A 13,125-nucleotide genomic window follows, 5' to 3' on the forward strand; every position below is an offset into this window, starting at 1 on the left:
TCCCTATTCGGAATTTTAACCTGTAAGGGATTTTGCTTTCTGGAATTTTAGCCTTCGGGATCTCGGTTTTCGGAATTTTCGCGCACAGATTTTGGTTTTCGGAGTTTCGATTTTTACGGAATTTGTCTGTCAGAATTTTTACACATTCAGGATTTTGGCTATTCGGAATTTCGAACTATACGGGATTTTGGCTACAGGAGTTTCGACTTATCGAGGTTTTAGCTTTCGAAATTTCGACCTAATGGCATTTCTCTATCCGGGATTTTGACCGATACGAGATTTTGATTTTCAAGATTTTGGCTTTCGGGATTTTAACAGTGTAACATAGTATTTTTAAGAATGGATTTATTGTACAGGTGTCACTGCTCCAGCTTATGTAATTTAAGGCGAAAGCTACTCCTTAAAGTAATACTGTTTCAAAATAAATTATCAGGGCGGCAACCGGTCTGTTTAATGGTTTATCCGGAAAGAGGCTTGACACATTCTTCCTTCCATAAGGCGTTTCTTAGAGGATGCATAATCAGCCTAATAGAACAGCCTAAGTGCAGAAGCCACATTTAGGCCGCCCCCTCATTAACCCTAAATCTAATCTCTTAGTTAGATACTAAACTCCCGTTATTCTAAGTATTAAAGCCTTTGAATGAGTCTAAATTAATAAAACCGTTGTAAGACCAAAAATACTTAGGATGGCGTAGTTTAACGCAGACTAACTTTCTTTTCAAGGTTCTTTTACCTAAAACTAACCAACTCAGGCTAAATCCGGATAGTTTTTTCTAGGTTATTGATGGTTTCAAAATATAATCTTTCTTTTTAAATCGTGTTGTGGTCTAAAATTAAGTATATGTTGGGTAAAAACGGGTGACGTCAATGGTAAGCGGGCTTTACGATTATAAAATCCCCTGCGCCACATGAAACAAGGGTACAATGGGCGAACACAAAGTAAGGGTTGGTTTGGAGTTCTCCACAGTCACATAGAACATCAGATTTGGAGAATCATAATTTACTTAACCCTTTAAAAAGTCTAAGAAGTCAGAAAAAGTGATTTTTTCTGATTCTCAATTTTTGACCCTTTCGTTCATAAAGGATTAAATTAACCAATGCAATGTCATGTTGCTTGAAACTGTCCCCTTTTCCCCTAAATCGCAATAATTCCATAAAATGTAAATAAAAATATAACGCCCTGCTATGTTGTATCATATAACCCCTAGAAGAACAATGTCTAAAGATTCTAATCGATAAAAATGCTGAAATTTCAGTTTTAAAAACTTACATCTAACTCTCAGCGTAACAGGATTGCTGGTTCCCTTTCCTTCGATGTTGGCTGCCAAGCAAGTATAATCACCGGCTGAACTTCTCGAGACACTCTGAAGCACTAGAGACTGATCAGATAGTATAACACCATTGCCGACATTATGATGAAGCTCGTTGCCCTGAACATGAGGAAGATGATCAAAAAGAGATACGAATTAACGAATTCCATTGAAGTTATTTAATTAAAACACATATTGAATTGGAATTGGAAAAGGAATGTGTCATTTTGTGCATTGGCAAAAACTACATTGGTCTCCGTTTGGAAAACTTACATCATGAAACCAGGCCATTTTGTAGGGCTTAGGATTGGACCGGATGTCACACTCAAAATACACATCATCACCCTCCTTTATGTCATCGGGATTTAGAGAGGAGCCCATTTTTAAGGTTACAACTGGCATGTCTGTGAAAATTGCGAGAAAAGTAGAAAAAAGAAGTAACACTGGACTTGTACCTTTCTGGATTACATGTACATAATGACAGCTCTAATGAAAAATTCCTTTCAATGGTAAATCGAAATTTATTTCTACCCATTTAATTAAATATTCTTTCACTCTGCTTTCCATCTTTTTTTTCAGTCCTTGTTCACCTTTTGCAAAATAGCATATCTACGTTCATTTAATTGAAACATTTTTAATTCAGATATCTCATTGCATAGCTACAAATGGATTTAAAACTGCGGAAACAAATGGTATTATTCACCGGTATATTATTCCACAATTTAACAAAATTGCGCAAGATTCTCAATAATCCCACGGGACTCAAACACTATCAAAGTGCTCCTCGTAATTCTCTGATAACGTATTACATCCTAGCTTTACCAACCGCTCCAACCGTCCTGGATTAAAAATAGAATGACAAAAAAAAATTCTAAAAATGTTACACACAAAATAAACTCACTAATGTTTGCAATCGAGTAATTTAAATTAAAATTGAAATTTATAGACTTTAAAAGTTTTTAATTGAATTAAAAAAAAAAACCATGTTGCATTTGCATTAAAATAACAAACGTAATAGAGTGCATACTGTTGGGAAATTTAGTTTTGTTTCTCTTAAAGGAATCCTCATCATATATATTTTTTTTTTGTTCAAACAAATGTTCACTGTGGATGTGCTGCATAATGTAAGCACATCTTATATTTTATAAATTATGATAAAATAAAGAGAAACTTTCATGTGAATTGGATAATGAGATTACACTCGCAAAAAATGTTGCCAGAATAGTCAAAGTTTCAGCAAATGTTCTTGGCTTCAAACCTAGCACCTTCCATACTAAAAAAAAAATTGGATATTTGCCCAATTTTGAAATTTTATAATATGCTGCAGTTCAAATTCTACAAAAGTCTGTTTCCAAATTTTAAGGAAATACAGATAGAGGAACTTCGTAATTCTATGATATCATTTTTATACTGAATTGATGGCTTTATTGTAGGTGGCCAAAGACCTTGTTCCTTTAACTCTCTAAGGAGGAGTGAGACACCGTTGTCCCATAAACAAAAACTATAATTTCTGAATATTTAAAAATTAAAGGACAAAATAACTTTCTACAGTCAAAAATTTGTTTTTAAAACACCGGTATCCCACTTATCCTTAAAAGGTTAAGGCCGAGTGGATTATCGATGAGCAAAAACATAAAAAACACAAATCAATGATAAGCCCAGAGAAACTTATGGTAGCTGAGATACATTACAAGTGATTTCGGAGTGCTTGAAACTCGGATTGCGTAAAAATACGATTTTTAGTTCAATTTTAGTGGTAGGGTAAAGTGATATAAGTTGGACAATTCGCCGGTATATGTTGGACAGGGATTTTTTCTTGATAAATACAGTGCATAATTTGCTTTTAAGCACAAGGAACCAAATTATAAAACTAAAGCATTAAAAATATACAAATAAAAATGAAGTACTAAATTTATCAAGAAAAAAAGCCCTGTCCAACTTGTATCATGGTCCGACTTGTACCACTTTACCCTAAAGAATGGCGGCAGGAGAACTGTTCTTGGATAAAGTTAACTCGACACGATTCTTGATCCTTAAAATTTTACTCAAAATCGAATTTTCTCGCATTCCGAGTTGCAATCACTCCGAGTTGCACGCGAGGTCAAGTGTAAAGAATCTCAGCTACCATAAGCTTATCCGGACCTATAACTGGTAATTTCCTATTCTATAGAATTTAAGTACAGAAGACTAAAAAATGCAAAAAAATCATCACTGACATCAGTTAATAAACATTAGAGATAGCGTCCGGTCAATTTGGATATAGTAAAGGTTAGGGTGCAGTTGGGTTGAAGTAGAGACGGAAGGGATCCACTGCAAGAAAGGTTTCGATCTTAGATAGAATATACTAAAATTTCATCGAAGTCGCTTCATAAATACCAAAAATGCAGTTCGATCAACATATTTTTGATTATAGGGGGAAGTGGGTTATCTTTGAAAGTGGGGCAGCTTTGAAATTGGGATTTTTGTCTTATGTTTAAATGGAACTGAGCAATATCACAATGTAATTTAGCTTCTCAATCTGTTTGAGCACCTAAGGTAAAGTGGTACAAGTTGGACAGTGGTACAAGTTGGACAATGGTACAATTTGGACAGGGATTTTTGACTTGATAAATTTAGTACTTCATTTTTATTTGTATATTTTTAATGCTTTAGTTTTATAATTTTGTTCCTTGTGCTTCAAAACAAATTTTGTACTGTATTTATCAAGAAAAAAGCCATGTCCAACTTGTACCGGCGAATTGTCCAACTTGTAACACTAATTCCAAATTATACACTTTACCCTAAATTATATCCCGATAAGGCTCAATATTATTTAAAAAGAGGTGAAAAATCCCAATTTCAAAGATGCCCCACTTTTCCCTAGCTCATATCAGAGAACATCGAAAGAGGAGCACAACCACCGTTGGAAAAGCCTGGACCTCATCTACCATTCTAAAGTTTACTAAAAGAAGCATAACCTTGTTTTCGAAATATTCGACATCGAATTTTTTAAAATCAATTTTTCGATTATCTCGGATGCAGTTGTGGTGTTTAGAGGGGTTATAGCATTTAACAAGAGCTTTCCAAAACACCAAAATTTTTCAAATAAAAAAACAAATAGAATTTTTGACCCCTTATAGCTCGTGCCAGGGCGGATGGAGGAAATGAAGTTTTTTTTTAATCGAAAGGTCTTGGACCCAGCTATATCATAAAAAAAATTGAGATCAATCGATGCCATAGGGGTTGAGTTGCAAAAAAGTGGTTTAAATGCTTCATTAAATGGTGAACGTACATATGACCGGAAAATTCACCATTTTGAATTATTATAGGTCAAAGGTCAACTTCAATTTGGAGGGCCCATTATTGAACCGATTTGGTTAAATTTGGATTTTTTGGAAAGGTATTGAAATTTCGAACCCATCTGTCTGCATCGGTAATGGACCGGTTTAGTACCGATTTTTGAATAATTTTACATCTTCTATAATAAAAATCTCCTAAAATTTTTTTTCGGTTTTTTGTAACTATCGATATTTGTTGGTAATTTAGGTTAGAAATGTCAACCGGTCCAGCGATTCGGAATGCTCGAACTCACGAGATATAACTTTCCGTGAATTATCTTTTTTTCGTGGCTTTTTGGTCTACAGAAATTTCCTTTTGATATAAATTGCTTCATAATGATAAGGGACTATTCCAAAATTGAAAATTATTAGTGCACACAGAAAAATTTTGACTCTAAATTTAAGAATATATAAGATCCTGGGAACTTAAATTGGACGTGAATTCCCGAGGCGTTTAAGTTTAGAAGCTCTGAGCGGAAGAAATGGGCTGGAATCCCTAGCTCTTTCAAGCTAAGAGATCGGGAACTTAAGTTCAGCATTAGCTGGAAAATGAAAAATGTCTACAGATTTGCAAATTGCAACTAAAACTAAATGATCAAGGATTTAGAATTAGGGCATTGGCATTCATAGGATGGGATTCGAAATTAAATTCCTGGGTGTTTCTATTTAAGAATTTTCCATTTTTCTGTGTGTGAAAGTAGCTTAATAGGTTTTGATAATTATTACAAAAATATATTAATTTTTAATTTTTAATAATTTCTTAATTGCTTTCTCATTGTCTATAAACAAGATTAAATCAGCAGAAACACTATGTACATAGAAAAATATGCTAACGGAGAAGTCTTTCTCGTGATTTCGAGCATTTCGCAAAGCTGGGACGTTTTGCCATCTCTTTTTTGAAAGGGGAGTGGCTTAAAATTATTTATGGGCCAAGACTGTTAGGAAAAATTCGTGTTTAATTTTTAAACAACCAATGGGAAAAGTAGTAGAGTGCTCGCTATAAGACCCCACTGCTTCAAGTTCGAAGCCCCTTCAGATAACCAAACAAATTCTAACAATAACAATGTAGAATTCTGGAGTTTGCTTCACTGAAATGCCTAGTACCCCTGAAGGAGGTTGTTCCAGTATTTTATTATTATCATTACAGCGAGAAACTTGGCAAGAAACTGAAAGTTGCACAAGGAAAATTAAGTTGTATTTGTTCCAGTGAAAAATTACTGAAACGGATAAAACATCTCAAACTACGACTTGCAAGGGAAAGCTCTGGTGCTTTAGTTTTTAATCATTCCTTGATATATTTTTATACAAAATTATACACTCTCAAAGTTTATTGAGAACAGCATCTATTACAACATTTGCAGTGACCGTCTTACATATGCTTAAATTTTGAATATATAATTCAAAACTTTTAGATGAGTAAACATGTGAATAGCAAGAAGCACGAAAGAAATTGAAATTGGTGTTTCGTGGGTGCTAGAAAACGGAAAAGGAAAATTTACATATAATTTCAAGAGCATTAGCCCTAAATGGTAAGTTATGCTCTTCCAGAATAGGTCAGAGTGTGTTACAACAAAACTTAATGCGCAAGAATTTCTCTTGGAAAGTCTACAAAATAAATGGGGAATATATAATTTACAATGATATTACAGTGTTGCGGTTTTGAAAATACTTGCAAATTCACATGTATAAAATTTGTACATCGTCACGTGGTTTCGGGATCTCTATGTGATGTATCCAAAATTCTCTGGTAAAATACGACAGTGCTTAATTGTCTCAACTGTTTCGTCATATCAAAGTTTTAGTTATATTTGACGAACAATTTTGCAAGTTGCTGGAAATATGTGGGTATATTCTTCAGCAGGAGAGTGCCTCAAAAGTTATTTACACTTTGTTGAAATTTTCAAGTAGTCTTATGCCATGAAACCGCATTAATTTCTCCAAGAAGATCTGTGTTTGTCAGTGAATTTTTCGCAACTCTGGTTTAAGATAAATTCAGTTATTCAACTTCGAAAAGATTTCTCTGCAATCAAACAATTTTAAACTTTTGTGTGTATTTGAATTCTCATTCTAATTTACTCATTGCAAGAGTCCACGTAAAATTATGAAAGGGCTTTTCTACAATATTTTTTCTGTTTGTTTGGTTCTTATGTTCCACAGCTTCAATTGCATTGGTTTGCATTCTCAATTGGGACCCTATGCTATACTTTAAGTTTAATATAAAATTAAGACACGCTATAACAAATCTTTAGACACATTCAAAGCTCAACTTTTGAAACTTTGTAAGCTCTTGAAATGTATCTGAACTCTTCCTTAATTTCTGATTTAAGAGAAATTTAATAATTTCACGCTCAACTGTAAAATGTTCTCATTTTATAATATTTCTATATGTCTATCTCTATCAATCTTCTAAGATAGATTTTCTCTGATTGGTTAAGTGCTCGATTTTCGTTTGAACCTCAATTTGGAGGTTAAAAATCAATCAAAACAGATTGTTTGGGACAGATCTAATTTTCGAGATATTAGGTGTGATTTTTTCTAATCACACCTATTGCAATCCGCGGATTTTCTCAAAAATCTCAGATCGAGCTGAAATTCACAGGGTATATGTTTTGAACATCCCTAATTCCGAAAATCATAAGCCGGCAACTTTGGGTCCGGCCGGCCGTCCGACCATCCGTAGTACGCAATATCTCTGGTTTGGAAAGCGATATCTTCATATTTTATTTTTATATATCTACTCGCGCGTACGACGATTTATGTGATATTAGTTTTTTGAAAAACCGGTTAAAAATTACGTTTTGTAGTTTATTTCGAAATCTAAGCATGCGATTTTGAATATTTTATGTTTATATTGTAGCCCAGAAAATTTAGACCAATTTTAAAAAAAAATTGAGACATTCGTCGGGTAGTTCTCGAGATATTTCACTTTAAAGCTTTCAATTTTAAGAAAATTTGCTAATACTGTCAGGAGGGAAAAAAAGCGGGAGAAGCAGCGTCGAACAAGCTTTTCCTATATACAGTGGTGGCCAAAATAATAGAACCACTTTGCAAAGTTTATATTTTTTTTACTTTTGTATTTTTTCCAAATTTGTTGATATAATTCTGAAGTAGAAATCTTCAAATTATTAGAAACGTAGAATAAGGATTGCTTTGGTCGCCAAAGGTCACTATTTTACATAGAATACGTCAATAGTTAAATATAGTTTAGCCAAAAAAATTGAAAAACTGTCAATTATGATTTCTAAATATGGCTTTATTTAAACTTATTCGATTTTGAGACCACATTCTTTAATTTAAATGAAAGTGGTCCTATCGTGTTGTTCAAACCAAATTTCACTATTGATCTATTTTGCGAAAAATAGAGACCTCTAGCGGCCAAAACAATACTTATTTGACGTAAGGTAATTGTTTGAACATTTCTATATCAAAATTATTTAAACGAATTGGAATAAACAAAAATGCTAAAGGTAAAATAGTGACCTTTGCGGAGTTGATTCTATTATTGTGGCCACCACTGAATATAGGACTCTCTCTCTCTCCGTTTCTCTCTCTACATAGTGAGTTTATATTCGAAGATTTGCAAGGTGATATACACAAATTGCGATTTGCGATCTGCGATTTTTTTTAGCGGATCTTCGCGAGACGCGAATTTTTTCGCGGATACTCGCGAGGTGCCAATCTTTTCGCGGATTTTCGCGAGGGGTGTATTTTTTCGCGGATTTTCGCGGGACGCAAATTTTTTAACGGATTCTCGCGGAGCGCGTATGTCTTCGCGGATTTTCGCGGAGCGCGTTTTTTTCGCAGATTTTCGCGGGATGCAATTTTTTTCGCGGATTTTCGCGGGGCGTGTATTTTTTCGTGGATTTGCGAGGGACGCGTATTTTTTTCGCGGATTTTCGTGGCACGCAAATATTTTCGCGGATTTTCGCGGGCCACGTATTTTTTGCGGATTTTCGTGGGGCGCGTATTTTTCGTACCAGGCTACCATTCGATTGAGAAATATGCTTTCTAGAGTCTTTTTAACCTTTGATCTTGGAGAAACGGTTATTATTTTTGGCGAATCCGCTTTCAGTAGACTCAATCGGCTCTTTTTCAATCTGGTTCAAAATTTTATTGACAATTATCACGTTTGATTTTAAAGCAAATTTGTTCAAATTCGCTGTAGTTCCTCTTAATTTATCGTGACTCTTTATATATGTTCGCCTTTTGTGCAATTTATAATGATTTTGATGCCCAAAACTCTCGATAATTTGGATGACATTTTGCCCCAAATGCCCGATTGAGAGAGAGTCTAATGTACAACCACCCCGATAATACCCGCGAAGAGTCTTAGTGCCCAACATCCCAAGAAGGAGACAAAGGAAGACACGAGGAAACCAGAAATCGCCAAAGACATAGTCAGAGAGGCTACCATTCCCCCATTTTCATGATGATTTTCTAAAGTCTAAACCGTTGGAATGAATAAAAAAGTAGGTGAGATTGTTAAGAATCTCACCTAATACTATTTCTAAGGGTATAACTTTATTCTGCTTATTTCACTGTTCTTGGATTTTCTCATAAGATAAGGGTTGTAAGTCCGCCAGGGTGTTGAGATACACAGGTAGGTGACATAACCACCTAAATCCGTCATAATAAGGTTTTTTTTAGATATCTTTAGAACGATCCATGGGATTCTTTTCGTCTTGAGATATGTTTTATAGTGTATATGGGAGGATATTTTGTTTATACATACCGATGACCTTGAAGTATTCCTGTTAATAATATGTAAAGGTCAAACATCGATTTAGAATTCACAATTCTAAAAATTGTACCAATTTCTTGGCCGATTTTCATGATTTTAGTTTTGAAAGGAGTATGTATTTATTTTCTATAAATTTTACCAAAATACGACCCTCTAGTAGGTAAAATCCAAAATTGTATAAAAGTGTTCCATTCCATACTATGCTATGTCTAGGAAAGCTATTTAAAGGTGCCAAATTCCTATGCTGTCCGTTTATATTTTTTCGGTTTTCGGATAACTACCAAATTATCAGCAGTTCAGTTGTAAAACTCGATCTGAGTAACATTATCTCTCGAAATAATACAATTCTAAGTCGGCTTAAAGTAGTATGAAATGGAGCCGCCGGTATATTTGAAGAATTACACAATATTCAATGGATACTCTAATTACCAAATATTTTCCAATGGGTAATAGTGGGGTCATTGTGACGTAAGCACTTCGACACTAAATTTGCATCAATATAATTGCACTCAAATTAGTAAAATTTATTTTTTATTTTATTTGATGTCTTGTTGACCTAACATCGTGCTTCTAGTCATGTCGTGCCACTTGGGTGACAGTATCGATTTATGAAATTCGCTTCAATCATCGACAGCATTTCAGTAAATCATATCAATATAATATCGTGATATTTGCTCTTTATGCACAAGGATAGACTAGCAGAAGGAGTACAAAGCGACTTCATACATATTTCTCCTACATTAATTCTGCACAAAAGCTCTCATAATTTTGATTCAAGAAATCAAATGATAACCATAATTTCTTGTGCTGGAATAAGCCAGAGTGAATTTTGTGGATGGTAATAGAGCTATCGAGATTATTTAAAGTATATCCTATTTCAATGCTAACATACATTATGTACCAAATAACAAAACACTTACAGTGAACAACAAGTCTCCATTTATCTTCAAGTGCACTATCAGCTATAAAAGGGTTCTCTGCTCGACATGTCAAGTACTTGCCATCGTCATCAACGGTTGGTGTAAATGTGAGCACACTCAGTGACTGATTACCAGTTTCAGAGAACTGTGAAGAGAACTTCATTTAAATATATTTTAATTTCAAAATAGTAAATGTAACAAATTCCATGGAAAAAGGAGGAAATGCCCATTTGATGTCCTACTCCCAAAACAAAAAAAAATATGGCTTAATGTAGAGTTTTACATTTGCTTGAGCATCTCCACCTCCCTTTTTCCAATTGCATTTACATACGTTTTTCGACATGCGCTTTATTTGACGAGTGCCCTTCCACCATGTGATCACAGCTTCCGGTCGGGATCCGGAACTCTTGCATTCCACATCGTATCGTCTCTCGGCCGATACGACCCTTTCCTTTGTGAGTATGTGCACAGCAACGGGTTTTACTGGAAAATTTTGCGGTGTGAAATGACAAAAAGTTAGTACTGAAAAGTCAATCATGAAGAGATACTCAATCTACGGTCAAATACGTACGATTTACATCCAATATGACCACTTTATTGTTAGGGGGCGTCAAATTTGTATTGCTGGCCACACAAACAAGTCGTGCATTCAAATGCTGTCTTCCGATGTTTGGGTATGATAAGTGATTTACGGTGACACCGTCCGGTCGATGTTCAAACGATTCATCAATGACGGTATTGTCCAAATACCATGTAACATTGGGTCGTGGTCGTCCTGTAGATTAGGTTTTCCAAGAATAAATATTGCCTCTCTTATTATTTGAATATCTCCTATGCCAAAGGAATCTATCTCCCCACAATAGACAAACACTTTTTTTTTCTATGTGGTATGGGTCGTATAATGTCAACAGCCTCTTCAAACCCAACCCCTTGGTACCCTCCCTCTGTATTCCTGAACTTTCTATCTTCTTTGTTTTCCGTGTGTCATAGTAAGAAAATTAATTAAAAACCACTTTCATTAATAAAAGTAAGTGCATCTTTCAGCACTTTCTTTATTGTTACTTTATCACCCCTCTTGCACCACCCATCAGCTTCATCGTCAGTTTTCTCAACTCTTACTGCTTGCAACAATAACTTTTTCAACCTAAGATCTTGCTGCAGCAGTGTTATAAGATATTTCACTTCATTCACAGATTATAGGTATGATATGCAAAAGGAACTATACACTTGAGGCAATAATTATATTCTCACTTGAGTTGAGAGAAACGGGGTGACTCTTGCAAACATCGCACCGACAGTAAAATATAACAGTTTCCGCTCAAGGGAAATTCAGGAAAATTAAAATAGCAAAGAAAAGTTGTTTTACAGCTTTAACGTACAGAAAATATTGTGAATATTTTGAAACAACTTTAACGATTATGGTATTGTCTATTTTCTAATTGAAAGTTTCTGTGTAATGAAGTGCATTAACATAGAACAATTCGTTTACACAATAACAAAAATAAGTTCTAACTGTTCTAACTGCAACTCGTATAACTATCTCTTAACAAATTTTAATAATCAAAGTATCTTTCAATGAGCTGAATACAAAACAATGCACAGTAGGGGAAAGTACTCTCCCTTCGAACGTTCATGCCTTCGAATAATGTGAATTTTCTTTCATTTACCCTAAGAAACTTACATATTTCTATTGAATATTAGGTAGCTTATCATCAATTATTGATAATTACGTGACAATTGTATGCAAGTCTCTTAGGAAAATTAAAAGAAAATTCACATTATTCAAAGGGAGAGTACTTTCCCCTATTTGGCTAGTAAAAATCTAAATCTTTATAAAAATTAATTAAATTTATGAAAAAAGCATCGAGAAGGAACCGAGTTTGAAAATTTATATTGCTAATCCGTAATTTCAAAATTCATTTTTCACTGGTGTTTCCTCAATAATATCAAATTATATTAACGTCCTTGACCAATTTCATTTATTTAACAATAAATAACTATGCTAAATTAATTAAACTTACAGTACGAGTAAGAACCATAAGTTTGTTACGGAGTTTATTTATAGTGAAACAAGCTTGAACATTTTTAAAAACTAAGCTTTTATTTCCGTTATATTCCATGGTTGTTACTCTTCCTAATTTTAGGATTGGAAGAAAATAATTGAAACTTTTCAATACTAATAAAATTAATTAAAATTAATAATGCAACATTTCATCGATCAAAAGTTTGTTGCGGTGTACGAAACAATGAAGATACCGGCCGAGCCAAGAAACACTGTCAAATCCAAATGATTTGAATGACTTTTCGGTCAGATGAAATGTAGCAGATAGTGGACGGAAAAATAGACCTATCTATTTACTCTTTAGTCCTTCACAAAGGATTAAAATAAAGACTCTTTAATTCTTCACTGTGAAGAATTAAAGAGTAAAAATCAAGAGAGGTCTATTTTTCCGTCCACTATCTGCTCCAAATGATTTGATTTTGTGGATTAACTTCTTTTCATGTGTTTATGAGTATTTCCAAGGATTCTTTTGGTAAAAAAGTCATCTTTACGAGAAAACAATATTATGTGAAATCGTAGAAGGATTAGAGTTGAAAGAACACCTGTTCGTCAAGGAACTCCTATTGGCAGTTTTGTCAAAATATTGAAATTTATTTCAATATTTATTTTTATTGAAAACTAAAATTATTTTTTTCCCAATCTAAATTATTAGAAAGAGTAATAAAGCATAGAATGTAATGGAGCTAAAAATTTAATTTTTATTTTAAAGCCTCCTTCACTGAAAATGAGCACCGTAACAAACTTATGATTCCTACTGTATTTTCCTCGATTTAGA

The 13,125-nt window shown here is 34.0% G+C and overlaps 1 protein-coding gene across 1 annotated transcript in view; it reads right to left on the reverse strand.

The window, feature by feature from the left end:
• LOC129810085 (hemicentin-1) overlaps positions 1-13,125 on the reverse strand; it is a 140,440-nt gene that overhangs the window by 24,290 nt on the left and 103,025 nt on the right. Inside the window, exons 6-10 of the mRNA XM_055860342.1 lie at positions 10,860-11,063; positions 10,620-10,771; positions 10,289-10,433; positions 1,584-1,714; positions 1,271-1,430 (exon numbers count right to left, since the gene is read on the reverse strand). Of these exons, the coding sequence (XP_055716317.1) occupies positions 1,271-1,430; positions 1,584-1,714; positions 10,289-10,433; positions 10,620-10,771; positions 10,860-11,063 (792 nt within the window). The remainder of the gene's footprint in view (positions 1-1,270; positions 1,431-1,583; positions 1,715-10,288; positions 10,434-10,619; positions 10,772-10,859; positions 11,064-13,125) is intronic.

The sequence above is a fragment of the Phlebotomus papatasi genome, chromosome 1 (genome assembly GCF_024763615.1).
Source record: "Phlebotomus papatasi isolate M1 chromosome 1, Ppap_2.1, whole genome shotgun sequence".
Lineage (NCBI taxonomy): Eukaryota > Metazoa > Arthropoda > Insecta > Diptera > Psychodidae > Phlebotomus > Phlebotomus papatasi.